This window comes from Aspergillus affinis (assembly GCF_023601865.1).
Source record: "Aspergillus affinis strain CMG 70 chromosome Unknown NODE_18_length_386147_cov_86_015627, whole genome shotgun sequence".
NCBI classification, from domain to species: Eukaryota; Fungi; Ascomycota; class Eurotiomycetes; order Eurotiales; family Aspergillaceae; genus Aspergillus; species Aspergillus affinis.
The window spans coordinates 248,930-265,657 of record NW_026515799.1 but is presented as its reverse complement, the minus strand read 5'-3'; the positions used below and the strand labels follow the sequence as shown (position 1 = coordinate 265,657).

At 52.6% G+C, this 16,728-nt stretch overlaps 6 protein-coding genes across 6 annotated transcripts; 2 read left to right on the top strand and 4 right to left on the bottom strand.

Annotated features, from left to right (window-relative positions):
* Nucleotides 1-166: 166 nt before the first annotated feature.
* On the bottom strand, nt 167-1,046 carry KD926_003626 (small nuclear ribonucleoprotein Sm D2; the record flags this gene model as incomplete). The annotated part of the gene is made up of 5 exons (XM_053097639.1): nt 167-209; nt 285-415; nt 538-655; nt 876-908; nt 1,024-1,046. 5 exons carry the CDS (start codon nt 1,044-1,046, stop codon nt 167-169), a joined length of 348 nt encoding a protein of 115 aa, XP_052958456.1.
* A 733-nt stretch (nt 1,047-1,779) lies between these two features.
* On the top strand, nt 1,780-5,580 carry KD926_003625 (putative GATA transcription factor (Ams2); the record flags this gene model as incomplete). The annotated part of the gene is made up of 4 exons (XM_053097638.1): nt 1,780-1,819; nt 1,902-2,055; nt 2,128-4,136; nt 4,205-5,580. 4 exons carry the CDS (start codon nt 1,780-1,782, stop codon nt 5,578-5,580), a joined length of 3,579 nt encoding a protein of 1,192 aa, XP_052958455.1.
* Nucleotides 5,581-6,408: 828 nt separating this feature from the next.
* Nucleotides 6,409-6,985, bottom strand: KD926_003624 (putative ssDNA binding protein Ssb3; the record flags this gene model as incomplete). Its single annotated transcript, XM_053097637.1, has 3 exons — nt 6,409-6,476; nt 6,595-6,649; nt 6,743-6,985. 3 exons carry the CDS (start codon nt 6,983-6,985, stop codon nt 6,409-6,411), a joined length of 366 nt encoding a protein of 121 aa, XP_052958454.1.
* A 392-nt stretch (nt 6,986-7,377) lies between these two features.
* KD926_003623 (microfibrillar-associated 1 family protein) lies at nt 7,378-8,871 on the top strand (the record flags this gene model as incomplete). The annotated part of the gene is made up of 1 exon (XM_053097636.1): nt 7,378-8,871. One exon carries the CDS (start codon nt 7,378-7,380, stop codon nt 8,869-8,871), a length of 1,494 nt encoding a protein of 497 aa, XP_052958453.1.
* A 564-nt stretch (nt 8,872-9,435) lies between these two features.
* KD926_003622 (trafficking protein particle complex subunit 5) lies at nt 9,436-10,301 on the bottom strand (the record flags this gene model as incomplete). Its single annotated transcript, XM_053097635.1, has 2 exons — nt 9,436-9,925; nt 10,021-10,301. The coding sequence occupies 2 exons, from the start codon at nt 10,299-10,301 to the stop codon at nt 9,436-9,438; spliced, it is 771 nt and encodes a 256-aa protein (XP_052958452.1).
* Nucleotides 10,302-11,514: 1,213 nt separating this feature from the next.
* KD926_003621 (putative NAD+ kinase) lies at nt 11,515-13,216 on the bottom strand (the record flags this gene model as incomplete). The annotated part of the gene is made up of 4 exons (XM_053097634.1): nt 11,515-11,671; nt 11,727-12,003; nt 12,059-13,040; nt 13,145-13,216. The coding sequence occupies 4 exons, from the start codon at nt 13,214-13,216 to the stop codon at nt 11,515-11,517; spliced, it is 1,488 nt and encodes a 495-aa protein (XP_052958451.1).
* Nucleotides 13,217-16,728: the final 3,512 nt, after the last annotated feature.

The window sequence follows — 16,728 nt, the reverse complement described above, 5'->3', positions numbered from 1 at the left end:
TCGGAATTCGCAGAAGAGGGGTATATCGATGTCAATCGTTCAGAGATATATTCGAGTCCTTTGCGGCCTTTCCGGAGCAGAACAGAGCAGACAGCCAAGACCGACATCAGACCGAGTATCCCCAACAGATTGCGCATGTCACATGAATGAGATGGTGGGATCTTGTTCAGCTGAGCAGGACCAGGATGACCGAATCGCCACGCAAGAACCTAGTGTGGAGTAAGTTAGATGAGCTGATCGCATCGTCATGGTGGTGGGATGGATGGGATAGGTGAGATACTCACATCTTACTGATGAAGCGATCCTTGTTCACGCCCTTGCCCTTTCCGCCCTTGGGCTTCTCCGTCCACATCTCCTTCACGTTCTCTAGTACCATGTTGCAGTGGCGGTCGAAGGCCTTGACTCGAGCGAGGAGCTGTAGATGAAAGTGTCAGCGAATGATGATGGATTCCCGGGAATTCCGTCGAGATGTGACTAAGCCGGATTTTCCAAGAAAGACAGACGGAGAGGGGAGGTCGGTGCAGAGAGCGCATTTACCTTGCGGTTGTTTCGGCACGAGATCAGCACCTGGGTGTGTGTGCGCGTCGCGGTCTGGAGAAGAGAGAGCGGCCCGGACGTGAGCTCGTGTTCCTCGACGAGAGAAACTTCATATTCACTATTGTGCGGGGAGGGGTCTGGGTTAGCTGGTTTGAGCTATGCGACGAGAAGGGTCGGCGTGGGTGAGGTGAAGAAAGGCGTCTTCTGGGTTAGAAGGAAGAAAAGGTGGGATGATGCAATCATGTGATGCTTCCCGACGGGTATCAAAGCTTCCAGAAGAGATAGAGATGGATGAAAGGAGTCGAGTGGGATGGCGAGATGGGGGAGATAGCACGTACGTGAGCTCGCTCTTAGGCTTGTTGAGCAGGTCTCTGTGGTACCAAGTTAGCGAGGCAGTTCGACGGTTCGCTCTCGACGACAGGATCGATGAGTCATAGGCGACAAATCGGATGAAAGTATAAAAGGACAAAAGGAGGGGTAACGTACTGGATCTTTGGATCGGTAGACATGGTGGGCGGATATAAGAAGGGAGAGGGGATAACTTGCTGAAGGACAAACTCGACTTGGACGGGATATCATAGTCGACTGCCAGCTTTGCTCGCGGCTCTCGGTTTCTTGGCACCCGCGGGGTCACGTGGCACGCGTGTTTGCCGTGTTTGCGAGCGCATTTTTCCCGAGGTCGCGATTGGCTGCGTCACGTCGCGTGCGACACGCTTCTCGGGGCCGATCTTCTCGAGCTTCGCTTCCCGCCTACTAAATGCAAGGCGTTCCTTCTTCCCTCCTCTTCCCTTCCCCCCAACCTCAACATCCACGCTGCACTCCTACTTCAATCCTCATTGGAGCTGGAGGCAGGTTGTTCTCCCTTCTTTGCTTCCTCTCCTCCTTGATTTCTCTCTTTTAACCTTTTTTCTTTCACTCCCTCAGCCCCTCTACGACCTTCACCGCGCCCTCCCTTTCCACGTCCCGCCCTGGCATTCCAACTGGACCATTTCCCCGCGCGACCTGTGACATACATACCGGTGCATTCTCCCGGTCGACGCATCGGCTGATTAGATCGATCTGACTGGTCAATACGTACGGATTTTGTGCCTTGCTTGAAATCTCTCGGCTCTACAAGGTTTCGACAAATCTCGGTCAACTCTTCTCCCACGATCCATTATTAACCACCACCTCGACCGATCTTTTTCTGGATACCTTCGACTACCCTTTTTTGCTTATGGTGAAAATCCGATATCTGGTGGCATGGAATCTCAGGACGGAATTTCCGTCCGGCCTATGAGGCGTGAGTGTCCAGGCGTCGAAATTTTTTTTTTCTCCCTCCTGTCTGGATAGATTCGCTAACCATTGAGTCTTACAACCTGTAGTGAAGGTGCTTTATACGTTCGACGATGCCAGTAAGACGAATTGCTTGGCTCGATGGCCCCATCTCCTCGACATTCAGACCGCCGCTCTGGACGAGAAAACACATGTCGGGGTGATCGAGTTGAAAACGTGTATTCAAGCCATTGTCTCCGCTAGGTTTGTCCCCTTGTCTGTGCGCTTGGTTAGTATGGAGGGGAATTGGTGCTAATCTACGTCTCATTTACTTAGTCCGGAATTGGTGGCCCAACTAGGACAGGATTACACGGTATATGCTTACGACTACTCGGAATATGAGACGCCCCTGGTCGGACAAGGCATGCTATCATGGCTTCTAGCCTCCGCCTCCCCCACGCCCAACGCACCCGCACATCAATCGCAGACGATGGTAACGGGCCGAGTATGCAAAAATGTGCTCGGTCTGTTCTCGAAGGGTGCTCAGGAGACTCTTGAGGTCAAACTGCGGCTGGTACCGGTCCCCTCGGTCATGCAGAGCGAGTACCTCGACAGCATGCAGAAGTATCGGGAAATTAGCAACATGCCGCGGGATATTGACACACAATCTTGGAACAACTTTATCCGCCAAAATTCGAATATGATGGCTGCCTCGGGCCGGGAGTCATCGCCCATGAATCACTCTGGAATTGAACGCTTCCACCAGCTTCTGAGCGAGGGGTCTACCCCAAGAGAATTTCCGGTTGCTACGAACGGATCCTACCGATCAGTCTCGCCCACACAATCCGCCGTGGCGCCGATGAGCAGGGTCTCTACCCCCCTCGGCCAACAACATCCATCGTTCCAACAGGACCAACATCCCGTGCACCAGACGGAAAGGCAGGGAGATATGATTCGTCCTTCGTCTAGCGCTTCTATGCGTGATGCGGACTTCGCTGCCCATGCACGCTATACCAGCCGCCGAGGATCCATTCAATCGGGCTACGGTAGCTGTGAAGAATCCACGGAATCTCAACCTCGCAAGCGGGCCAAGTTGTACCGAGCGGATGGGCCTGGCAAGCCTGAACTCAACATCGAAAGACAGCCCAGCTCTCTACGGGTGGCTGCCAGCACGGCCGCCTCTGTTCGAATTCACCGTCCCACCCCAATCAACCCTTCCATCGCGGCTGCTCAAAACTCGAATGAGGAGCCCGTGCGCCCTCCCACTCCTATCTCCGGTGCAAACGATTTCCCCCGTCGATCGCGTCCGCCTCCGAGTCTTTTGCGCGAATCGTCCGTTCAGAGTACGGGCCATTACACATCGCCTTATCCTACGAGCGACGACCAGACTCCATTCGAGCCACCCTCGCACTCTCCAGAGGAATCCCGGTACCAGGGTCTCTTTGAGCCTTCGTTCAGCATGCCTTCGTCCCCTCCCGTTCTAGATTGTGGATTCCCAAACCGTTCGAGTCCCGTACTTCCACCGATGATCACTGATCCCGACTCTGGTTTCATGAGTGGGGGTATCGACGAACTTATGGACGATGATATTGGTACACCATTGGACGAATTCGTACCGTCAGCATCTAAAAGCGCACCGAAAGAAAAACGAACCGTTCGCCAGGCTGTGCAAGCTAGCTCCCCCGCGAGCGCACCGCCGAATGTTGAAACTCAAAACGAAAACAGTCACCCAGAGAATTTCTCAAAGGACACCATCTCTGCACTTCCTCGCCCCCCTGCCAGTGCTGCAGGCTCGAGACCGTCTTCGCGGGCGAGTTTCCGGCAGGCACCTAAGCCTCTGGCCCCTGCTCCCATTTCACAGAGCGAGCTGGAACAGCTTATCAGTGCGATACCCGCCAGTGACCCCGCCATGCCCTCCAATGCCAACAACAACCACTCCCAAGGACAGAACTCCCAGTCCTGGAACGGTCCAATGAGTGATATCCCTACCGCCGAGACCCCAGCTGCACAACCCGGGGCTGTTGAGGATAGGAAGATTCGCAGTGGAGCCGGAGCCAGACGACTCAAGCAGGTGCAAGCTCGCCTAGACAGGTGTATCCGCGACGGTCAAGCACCCCCTTTCTGTGAGAACTGCGGCGTGATTGAGACGCCTACTTGGCGCAGGGCTTGGTCCAAGGAAATCGAGGGCAGCGAGCAGGAAGCCAACGAACTCACCAAAGACCCGGTCATCTTCTTCTGGCAGTCGCTTAAGAGAGATGACCAAGACACGGTCACGAAGTTCAAAATTTACAAGAAGAGCTTGGTGGACGCCGACAAGGATTTTGTTCAAGTCCTTCTTTGTAACCGTAAGTGCTACTAACTTGTTTCGTGCTTGTCGACTTTGGCTCTTTTGGTACTGACTCGAGAAAAAAAGCTTGTGGACTATGGCTTCATAAATTCAAGTGCATGCGCCCGGAAAACAAGTGGAACAAGGGCTCCAACAACAAAAGGAAGCGCCCCCCAAGGAACCGCAAGACTGGTGGCCCCCTCTCGACCAATGGTACGGCGACCAGAAGCCGCAAATCCGAATCCGGCAAAACGGACGGATCCTCTCCTGGAGCCTCTGATGCCTCGACGCCGGCGAACGAAGATCCCGCGACCCCACGCGCAGAGAATGATAGCAACAAGAAGACTGGCAGCACCGAGAAAAACACCCAGGAGAATGATGATGATGATGATGATGACGACGACGACGACGTCGAAGAGCTGCCCTCGAAGCGGCGCCGAGCCACCAGCCTAGAGCCCCGAAAATCCACGGACACTTCGGGAAATCGCTGGCAAGAGCAGAATGCGGTGGGCGCACTTCGTCGGGCCATTCAGTCTAGTCCAGCTCGGAATCTTGAAAATCACAGTTCTGCAGCGCTGGGTGAGAAAACTATTACTCCCAAGCCCGTGAGGAGAGTACTGTTTCCTAACTCCCAAAATGAGGGAGGGCCTTTGAAGGCTTTAGGCGAGTCAGCTCTGAACAGCCCGCGACGCAGCCCTCGCATCGCGTCTCGTGAATCAGACAAGCGTTCTCAGGACAAAGAAAACGGCGGCGGCAGCAACTCGGCTAACCTGGATCGCCTGTTTGAGAGTCCCTCCTTTGGGTTTGATCTGCCTACCAGCCCTACCCCCAGAAGACGCAATCCTCGCGCAGGCGTTCTGAGTGAAAAGCGTCTTTCCCTGCCGTACAACTCGCCTTCGTCGTCGAAAGCACGCAGGGACATTGGATCGGATCTGTCACCGACCAAGCTGACTGCGCAGAGATTGCAGCGCATTCAGAGCAGCCCGGCGTCGTCCACCCCGCGTCAGGGCCGAACGCCCAAGCAGTCTCGCTCGCAGATGCCCGATCTGTCTTCTCTGCCGGACGACGCGTTCGGGACCGAAGCATTCGAGGGGATGAACAGTATTGTTGATATTTTCTCCGAGGATACGGCATCGGCGGTGCATACCGATTCCCTGTTTGCTTTTGAGGCGTCCAAAGGTCCATCCAGCAGCAACTGGGCCGACTGGCTCTCGCCCGGATCGGACGAAGACCAGAATGCGGACCTGATCAGCGCGATCCTCTCCGATTCGGGGATGGGCAAAGAAAACATCGACAGTTCTCAATTTGATATCTTTGATTATGCCGATTCAAATCTCCTGGATTCTGGCTTTTTCGGATCTGATGCCCTCAACGCCGATTTGATCGCCTTGGGTGTCAAGCCCAAGCCATCGGCGGAGGAGTCGACCGACAAGGAACAAGACTCCAGTGCGAATAATGCCTGATGAGTTCCTTTGATCTGTTTGAAAACATTCTGTCTACGTGACAATTCTTTCTTTTTTTCATCCATCTTTTCATGTCCTGTTTTTTTAGCGATGGCGTTCGGTGGTGACTAAGGCACATGAGCCTACATCATATCATATTTTTGGTCACTTAAGATTACCCTTCCCCTTATTTTCGTTGCTTCCTGCCCAAGAGGCTTGGCTGTTCATTGTTAATGTCTGATGTTATGCATGTATGGTGCCTTCTGGCACTGTTTGGTTCCAATGTTGCTCATTCTTTTGCTTTTCTTTCCTGATATCGAATCCTGAATCCTGAATCCTGAGTTCTGTCATGGTGGATACCCAGTCAGACCTTACCGCTATTGCGAGAATATGAATTGAACGAATTATGCGATCACTGCTGTCTGCTTAAAGGGATTTGATTGTGCCGTAGATCTGTCGTTAACCTACCAAGACAGAATGTTTTACCCAGACTACTATCTTCTACCTATAGATACACAGTCACGAAGACACATAACTAAATAGATAGATAAAACAACCCATAAAATTCAATCAGGTATCTACATAGAATACTAAGTAAACCTCAACTCGACAATCTCAAAAACACGAGATTATTGATTGGCACTGATAAACATAACATAAAAGAACAGAAATTCGACAGGTAGGTACCTAGACACGGCGGTAAGGTAGTTCGGTAGGTATTTAGGTATTGCGATAGATATTTTGGTAGATATTCCATCATCCCCCCCCCCCCCCTTCCCTTGTCTCTCCTTGCCCCCACTTCCCTTGATTTTGATGTCCCCTCATTCGTTACTTCGTCGGTTCGTTCGTTTATTCGTCGTAATAGATCGATTTCACGCGATGCGTTGCGTCGACTAGTTTTTCGTAGATGGAGTAGTCTGGGATATCTTAGCTCTAGATTGTCTATCGTATTCCTGCGAAATTATAGAGAGAGAGAGAGAGAGACGGAAGGAAGCAACAAACGAAAGAAAGGATGGGTAGAAAGAAAAGACATACCACACTTCTCCGGACTCCCCCAATCAAAGCTCCCCAGGACTCGTACTCCAATGCCCTATAGTTATAACAAACACGAAAGATTAGTAAATCCAAATCATATCACCCTCCATCGGCATGATAAATAGATAGATATATAGGGAATACATACCCCCTCATGATCCGTAACCTTCCCCACAATCTCAACCAACTTGCCCATCTGGAGATGGCTATCCGGCTTCAGGATCAGCGTCGCGTCGCCGTTATTGCCGCATGAGATCGTTGCCGTGTCGCCGTGTAGCGCTGTCACTGTGCCGAGCAGACGCACTGTGTTTGTGGAGCGCGCGCCGGTCGTGTTGGAGGGATGGAAGGCGTGCAGGTGGGCGGGGAGGACGCGGGGTGTTTGGAGGGACATTTTTTTTCTTGGTGGGTGGTTGTCGAGATGGTGGTGAGCGTTGTTGGACAAGGGGAAGAGGTGGTTATGAGTTTTGGGTGTTGGATGAGGTTGAGATGGATAACTAACTGTCTGCCTGCCTGTATCTGATAGGAAGTGGGGAGTCGCGCCGCGCAGAGACGCGAAGTCACGTGTTTTAAAGCTGCCTGCGCCCGGAGCTACCTTGACTTGGCTAAGACTAGTTGCGGATTTTACTTTATCGCAGTCCGTCAGAATCTATACAACCAAACCTCACTGTCTCTCCAATTCCAATCACCATACCCACGACTCATGATACCCACCCATCTTATCTCTCCAAAACTCCTATCTCATAAAATAATCCCCACGAATCGAACCGAGAAAAAGAAAAGAAAATGCCACCCCCCCTCCCCTCCCACCACCGCGGCATGACCGCAAACCCAGTCCGACCTGGCCGCTACCGACCCGGAAAAGCCGTCGCCGAGGAACCGTCCTCATCGGAAGAAGACGACGACGACGACGACGATGCCGCAGAGCAGGAAAAGGCGCGGATAGAGGAACGGCGCAGACAGGAGCGGTTGCGCAGGGAGCAGGCGAGGGCGCCGGCGCCGAAGGCGAGTTCGTTTCCGGCGGGCGCTGCGGTGTCGAAGGGGAAGAGATTGAAGGTTGAGGAGGAGGAGGGAGATGATGAGGAGGGGTTTGTGACGGAAGATGAGGAAGAGGATGAGGCAGAGGAAAAGGTGGCATCTCGTGTTGCAGGCGACAATGTGGGTGCTACTGGTGCTGCTGTGCCTAAGATTCTGGGGAAGAAAGAAGAGAGTGCAGAGGAAGAAGAAGAAGAGGGAGGATCGGAAGAGGAAGAAAGTTCCGAAGAAGAGAGCAGTTCTGAAGACGAGGCCCCCCGACGAGTCCTCCTACGACCTACATTCATCAAAAAAGACAATCGGAAACAAGTGCAACACGGACAGGTACAAGGACCAGGAGCAGGAACGAGTGACACCCCCGCGGATGCCGGCGCCGACCCCGAAGCCCAGAAAGCGCAACGACAAGAAAAAGCCGACATGTTAATTCGCGACCAACTCGAGAAAGCCGCCGTCGCTCGCAGCACGGCGAACCGGGCCTGGGACGACGACGAGCTCGAGTTTGCCGAAGAAGGAGCAATCGACGATAAAGACGGGGTGGATCCCGAGGCCGAGTACGCCGCTTGGAAACTGCGCGAGCTGAAGCGCATCAAGCGCGAGCGCGAGGCGATCGAGGCCTCGGAGAAGGAACGCGAGGAGATCGAACGCCGCCGGAACCTGACGGCGGAGGAGCGCGAGCGGGAAGACAACGAGTTCATCGCGCAGCAGAAGGAAGACAAGGAGGCGAACCGCGGACAGACCGGGTTCATGCAACGCTACTTTCACAAGGGAGCCTTCTTTCGCGACGACCTGGAGCGCCAAGGGCTGGATCAGCGGAATGTTATGGGCGCGCGCTTTGCGGACGAGGTCTCGCGCGAGACTTTACCGCAGTATATGCAGATTCGAGATATGACGAAACTCGGCAAGAAGGGCCGCACGCGGTACAGGGACCTGAAGTCCGAGGATACGGGCCGCTTTGGCGATGGCTTTAGCAATCGGTCTCGTCGGTACGAGGGTGCTCCGGAAGGCGTCACGGACGAACGGTTCATGCCTGACCGCCGAGATGACCGTCCGAGAGGTCCTACGGGAGCGAACGCGGGCCCTGTCCGCGAGAGGCGCAGGTCGAGGACTCGATCGCGATCCCCTCGACGAGAGCGCAGAGATCGCTCGGGAGATCGATATCGGCCTGACGACAGCCATCGCCGGAAACGAAGTCCCTCGCCCTATGATGACCGCGATAAACGGAGACGAGTGGACAGTGATTCCTAAGGGCTTCTTGTACAAACAAATGACTATTTTATTTTATTCCTATTGGCATTGCTGGGTATCATGAAGTGGATGGTGCAGGGCTATTATGCATAAACCAATGGTTCATGGCTTTCTCATCTATTCTTCGTCGCTGTATTTATAAGGCCTGATTTGATGGGTCAATGAATTTACACCTGGACGCCATCTGCTCGATATCGGATCGTAAACCATCCATCATCTGTTGCATATACAAGTGGCCGACGCAATATCATGTCGACTTGTGTGATCGTTTGGGACAACTCAACGCCGTGACCGATCTAATTGGTTGTCCGGAATAGATGCCTTTGTCCAGCCGGTGAAAGCAAGCTCCTTAACACCGATCAAGATCTATCAAGGTCCTGTCAGAACCCTCGCATGATGCCCATCTACCTTTGCCCATAAGATAGCAGAAAGATAGGATAAATATAAACCCCCCCAGAAACATCCAACTCCGCTTGATAAAAGGAAGAAAACCACACAGGATAAGAATGAGTTCAACCAAGTCTCATTCATGTCATTTCATCGAGAACCCCAGAAGAATATCAATTATTTCACCCCCTGCCTCTCCAAGATATTCTCCCTCTCCATGACACTGTCCCCAAACCTCAACAAAAAGATCGTCCGACTCGGCCACATCTCCGTCGGCTGGTTATGAGCCGTGACTTTCGCCTCGAAGCCGCACCCATCGCACACGCCCTCGATGATCCCCGCTACGAACGCCGCGCAGCTCAACTGGTTCATCTCCTTGGGGACGCTGATGTACGTGTTCACGAGCGGGTCATTGTCCGTGATCATGTACTCGTTCGGCGTGTCGGGGGAGACGGAGTGTTCGAGGGCGTCGGCGGGGCGGTTGAAGAGGAGGCGCCAGAGGGGGCCGTGGATGAGATGTAGCAGGGGAAGGACGCGGAGGGGGCGGTTAGGTGGTGACGCGGAGGTCGAGGAGCTGGAGAGCGATGAGGACGTGGAGCTCGAGATCGTGCGGTAGAAAAGGAGGTCGAGGAGGCGGAGGCCGAGTGGGTAGCCTTGTTCGTTGAGGCTGGGTTGGTGCTTCTTGTTAGCATGGCCTTTCGGGATAGATGCACTTGCGGCCTATCTAGATGATTTCTGGGTTTCCGGGGAGGGCGGACGTACCGTTTCTCTAGATCCTGAATCCCCGTGACCCGTCTCTGCGCGTAGGTGACCATCTCCGCGAAGAGGAAGGCGAAGCTAGCGCGGCTGGATTCCGCATTTCGACTGCGGTTCAGATGTCGGTCGTAGATGGTCTTGCGGTTGGAGGGGACGCGCAGGCCCGGGGTTGTTTGCGCGATGGTCTGGATCTGTTGCGTTGGTTGGGGTTTCTCTGCAGCGACGGTGTGATTGGGATTGCTGTTGCTGATGGAAAGCATGGCAGCATGCCGTGAGGGTTGGGCCATAGCTTCTGGTTCTGTGGTGGTAGAGTTGAAGGGTAAAGGTTGGTGTCGATGGATGGAGTGGGTATAAGAGATGGCAGGTGAATCGTAGGTGAGATCAGCGCTAGATCAAGGCGACTGGGGCATCATGGTCTGGGTATAGATGGTAGGGGAGAATCAATCAATAAATAGTTAGGTCCGGTGTCATCGATTGAACTGTCAAGTAGGTTAGGTTAGGCACAAGGTAGAATGATAGTCAAGATGGTCGATTGCTGTCCGGCATCAAGACGTTACGGCGCGGCACAACACCACTCGTGCACTTTAAAGCACTTTTTTCTACAGCTTCATTTACAGCTACAATTTAGATGTGGAAAATCAAATGCGTTTCAAATATATGTATTATCATGATCAAGTCTAAGCTATGCAGATGGATGTTGACCATCAAGTCGCCATACTAAGATATGGAAGAGAGAAACCTGCTGAAGCGCCGTTAGCACAGGCACAAGACAAAAATCAAAATTTCAATCAGATTGAAAATCGATCAACGAGTCAGACATCCAAGGAAGTATTGCGCACAGTGCACGTCTTTGATGGGTTCAAGCGACGGCTAGCGTGGAAACTGCGAATGTAGGAAAAAATTTTCATCATAAAAGCCCGGAGGCTTGTTGATCGAAGCAACCAGAAAGAAATGTTCTTGCAACTTACCAGTTAGTAAAAAAGGAGCGAGTAGAGTCGAGAAAAGTGGGAAGCAATAGTGGACATCTAGTTGGCTTTGCTGGGAGCTACATGAAACTCCTGTCCCAAGGCAATGCTGGCGAAGAGTTGAGTGAAGAACAAAAGGTTGAAAAAAAGGTTGAAAATTTTTCGGGACGAAGCCGCCTTTTTATAGTGTTGCGGGTCGGCCTGAGGCTGCCCGGGAAACGCGCCAACTCCGACGAAGCTTCTAGCGAACACCGAAAAAACCCCTTCCCAACCTCCACAGCTCCAGTCTGCTTTGCCCTTTCGGGTTTTAATTATTCACGATAAGTTCCAGAATCCTTTAGAAGCTCTAGACGTGATCAAGCATCAATTGAAATCAAGCCAATGCATCCTAAATCCCGTACACGAGAATTTTCTTCGTCCTTTCTTTATCAATTCCTAGATAGACCGGCTATGTGCACTATGAATTCATAAATCAATAATAAATAGTATATATGTCACCCTCAAATGGCCGACGAGACACCAATCTAAGTCTGCGCTATTTTGTACTCTTCTGCTTCTGCCTGGAGTTCCAGTTTAGTGTCTTGGAGATACTTTGCACCCAGTCGTTGCCGCGTCGAGCTTGCGGAAGAACGTTCGCAAATGGATATCGCGATGCCGATACGGTCAGATAGTCACCGGGATGTAGTTCGATTCTATCATTGTAGTCAGTCCTAGTCCTGCCTCTATGATGCTGGGACATCCACTCACCTCTCTCGTCCGTCAAAGCTTGCCCACGAACTTGTCCGTGCATCGTATGGCACTCCCATTCGTAGAACAATCGTGTCCGGTAAAATGATCGGTCGGAAAGACAGAGTGTGAGCGCAGATAGCAGTGACGAGGATGACCGGGTTATCCGGATGGCAAAGAGAGCCCCCAGCAGCCAGATTGTATGCCGTTGAACCTGTCGGTGTCGCTACACAGACCCCGTCTGCTAGGAGCGTGGTGAAGTGCTCGTCGTCGCCAAACAACTCAATGGATGACATTGCTGTAGGCCGTTAGTCGTGCTGCCGTAGGCACTCAGATAAAAGATCGCAACTTACTAGCATTGGGACCCCGATCGAGGACGACATCGTTCAGGATCTGAACGACTTTATCCGGTTTATGCGTTAACGTGCCGTCGGTTTCTTCGCCGATCAGCTCTTCCACCATATCGCGCTTGACATGTCCTGACCCCTGCGGAAGCGGGTTATTTCTCATTATCGTGCATTCAAACCTGAGTCTCAAGCTCACGACCACGCCGTCCTTGACGGCAGTTTCAAGGGTCTTCTGATGGTGGTTGAAATCAAACTTGGTCAGGAAGCCCAGCGACCCCAGCGAGAAGGAGAGCACCGGCGGCACCACGTGCTGGAATAGCCAGCTCGTATATAGAACCGTCCCATCTCCACCCAGGGTGATGACGAAATCGAATAAATGGGCATTCTCATGCGCAAAGGCCGTATCCCAGTACCTGAGTCGGCCTTCCGCCGAGGGCTCCTCCTGCAGCAGCTTCGACACCGCAAACTCCGGTTCAGACTCTAATCGCTTTTCCACGTACACGTAGTATTTTGTGTCGCGATCACTGGAGAGGAACCACCGCGCGATCTCCCTCGTGTGGCCGATGACCGTCTCGTCTCCCGCCTTGGTGACCAAGAAGACGTTTTTGACCGAGAGCTTGAGCTTGATGCTATCCAGCTTCTTGGACAGTTTGCGCACATTCCAGGCCATGTCCGACAGCTGCTTTTTCGTCAGGTGGCGCGAGTGTACCACCGTTTGGGCGGTCCTTGTGCGCTCATCTCCCGTGTCTGTGACTATCACGTCATTTTCCTCCACGCCGTCGCCGATGATGAAGTCGTCGATGTCGCCCACCCGGTCCTGGACATCTCGAGCATGCACCGACGGGTCTACCCATTCCCCTGCGATCAGGGAATGCACGAAGCAGGCGGTTTTCTCGTCGGGGCGATCCAAATGCGGGATCTTGCCGGACTCATTGGCCATGACTAACGACGACTTGCGCCGGTGGCTACAGTCCGGGGAGATGACTACCTAAAATTCCCATGGCGGGTACAAGTTAGTCAAAGAAATCGGAAAGACTCGGGGGAGAATCGCGAGAGGGAAATAAAAGGCAAGCGCATCGAGATCTACAATACCTCTAGCTTGTTGTAGGCGTCCGTATCTGCCCCTCCATCTTCCTTCTGGGTGCGAGTCAGCTCCGGCGGCATCTTGCGGCGAGTCATCAACCTACACTGGGAGCCCAGGGCTGTTCATTATCCATGGCTCGCAAGCGACGATGATTCTCGAGTTTGTTCTGTTCGTCCTGTCGCTTAGGCTCTCATGGCGAGTCCTTATCCGGAGTGGCCGAGTGAAGGTTGAGAGTTGCGCCGGATTGGGATGCGGCTATGACGTCGCTCCACTTCGCCCGAGGCCCAGTCCGGCCTTCAGCTTCGCTCATTTCGTCGGATGCAAGTTGGGGGGTTTGGCATGGAGGTCAGTGTAGAGGTGAGTCGGTGTTTTCCTTCTGAATTCAGTTGCACCAGAAAAAAAAAAGAGTTTGTCCTTGTTTGACTGGTTTTTACTGGTGAGCATCTGGGCTGGTGTGACATATATATAAATCTCAACCAGTATTCACATCGGTGATAGAGCACCACTTGATCGGCTTTTTTCTCACAAGTCCTTGGACCATATAAATCAACACACCTACAGTTAATATTCGGGATGGATTCATAAAGCATTGTTCTGTGCTACACCGGCTACTCTTAACCCCCACAAAAACCAGCAGCTACTGTGACCTGAGATATTGCCACTCCAGACCTACGCGCAAACCTCCCAAGTCTAGTAAACCGAGACTAGAATCAAACCGTACGTACAAAACATTCCCTCGTGTCTAAGTCAGTCCTCTACCGCAATCGAGAACACCAACTCAGGAAAGACCAGGTCCCAGAGGGGGGGGGACGGGGAGACGAACACAAGGGCGCAAACGAAACCACCCATATTGCAATCCGTCCATATTCTATCGGTGAGCACCGAGCACTGTCCCCCACATCCCTAGGGATATAGATAGGATCTATTCCGTTCAAACACCCCAATGCGTCTGCATGCAGACAAAAGCAGCGAATCTGCAATGGGGAGAGATCCGATACCTTACATACATGTGTGCGTGCGTCATCTCTATAAGCAAAAAAAGGAAGCAGTCCACGCCGAGCGCACATGGTGCCTTGCCGTGATAGCGACGCTGATAGCGCCAAAAGGCCATCGAACGGACGAAGCGAGCAGTGTTCATATGGCATATTCTGCATCTCAGCCACGGGTTGCCTTGCGTCTAGGTAGCTAAGTAGTGGTCCTCGCCTTGCACTTTGGCCGCGTCGGATTTCCAGGAATCGATAGTGGGCGCTATCTATCGGAGATGGGTCACAAGGACGCGCCCTCGCTCTCTTTGTCCAGATGGTCTGCGCCCGGAGCCGGATGGCTGGACGGATGGGCAGACGCCCACAGGATCAATCATCCGAAGCAAAAGCAAACGCAAGTCTCCATCAGGGCGAGGAGAGAGAGGAGAGAGAGGGCTCAGGTGAGCACGATGGATCCGACCGGACCATGTTTTCCAAGGCAAATGGATGCACGAGAATACAAATTTTCTGGTGGTGGCGGGCAGAAAGTCGTGCCCAATGATCCCCGCACAGGATCCATACGCCTATTCCGTAGAGACTATGGTAAGATGCTCGGTGACGAACACCGGGTGAGTTGTTAGTTTTTCCCTGGAGGGTCCCTGCGACCAGGAGAGGTGTCTGACTCCTCATTCTGCCTTTGAACGGCGTAGTATTCGGCAGGGTTTTACTCCGTAGAGGGGGCCGGTAATAACGAACGTCAGAGTCAGTCAGATTGAGAGCATCCATCTTCTCTCTTTTCCCCGCCTCAAAAGGCGCTGCTGCTGGCCCTGCTTCTGCTGGCAGGCGAGGAACCGGCGTTTGACCCACTTCCTTTTTGGTGTCTTGCCCTTTGACTACTACTAGACCGGGTCCAGTAATTCAGCGTCACAGAGGGGGGAAGGGGGAAAAAAGGAATCAGGAGGACTGCGCGAGGGAGGGGACCCAGCATATTAGTTCGGTAGACACGCTGGAGAGAGTTAGTGTCAGGAGTTGGTGATAACTACAAGCGAAGCCGGGGGGGCCGATAACTTTTTACCAGGATGGGCTCAAGACGCAGATGCAGATGCGGACAGGCCTCTGTACCTTAGTCCTTAGCTCCTTCTCAGTTGCAGATTTGACCGGCAAATCAGAGCGAATGATGGCGAGATCCCCAGATGGGCGAACCGCCGATGTCAGGCCAAAGCTGCAGGCGACATCACAGTGCCCGGTTACGATGGCCTTGCGACTTGCAGTTCAGACGGCCCCCTGGTCTGACTGCAGCTCCCTTTGTCCACTTCTTATGCCTAACCGCCGGGCAAGTCCTACATGTGATGGGACCAAAAATACTACATCAAAACAAAAGACGGAAAAACACAATAAAAACCTCAAACATCCCCACCATTCGTATGTACGCATCTCCGACCTAATAGGGGGCTGCATCACCCCCCCGGACAGGAAGTCGACTGACGACTTTCCTAAGCGCCCATAGCCCTTTGTCGTAGGTATTATTAGAACATCTAGACATGGGCCAACGGACAATGTCTTGCTTTAGCATTCTCTCCCGGATCCCCAGTCTCCAATGCCCCGTCCACAGTCCCCAGTCCAAACCAGAATAGCATCATAATCCTGGTGCCTACATACGGTAGGACTAACTGTGGCTGTGGCGTGAAGGAGAGAAGGAGACGGCCGCATTCCACCCCGGCAACCCTAACAGCAAGTGAGACTACTGCACTCCGAGTAATCGCCTCCCTTGTCCTGCATACGCAGTTCAGTCTACGCCTACGGGAGTCCTACGTACTTCCTTAGTGCCGTCTGCAGTATGCAATCTAGATGCTCCATCTTTTGCCACTTGATCCACCGGGTGATCTGTGCATTCTCTCCCCCCCTCTCCCTTACTGCGAAAATCAAAAGAAATAAAAAAGAAAAAGAAAAGAGAAGATGAAAAAGAAAATCCCCCTGAATGACAAAAAGATAGGATTGTGTCATGTCACATCTCGGGGGGAATCTGCAGTGACCCGAGATTAATTCCAGCCACATCGAGTATACTACCGCTTTGAGAAGAGAGATACGTGGTCAATTTACGTGACTTCTAGAAAAACCCAAGACTCCGTAAATCCATCCTTCAGGATCCGGTGATGCTCCGGATTATGTTCAATTAGGTCATCGTACGTAGTATGTAGCATGTACTATGTACGAAGTCGTCGGCCCCACGGCGACAGAGCGAAAGGATGTGAATAATACCAAACCATAAGCAATCCTGTTGCGGAGTAAATATTCTGTTGTTTACGGAGTAGTATGTATGTAGGACTTATGTACGGAGGATCACAAAACCCCTGCGGTCGGCGTTACATCTATCGCCTCGGCCTGAAGTGATAATCCACGCCCCCAAGACACAACCAACAAGTAAGTTCATAACGAGCAAACCGGAATAGTAGCAGAGAGTGACTGATCATTCCGGGCAACGTGCCAGCTTCCCAGCCACCGAATATTTGGGGCTCCACAACGCCCACTTTTTGCCCCTCGTCCAAGACCATCAGTTGCCTAGACCAGGAGGAGTTTAGTTGGGCATGAGATCGCTTGGTAGACTTGGGACTCTTAGCATTATTATTACA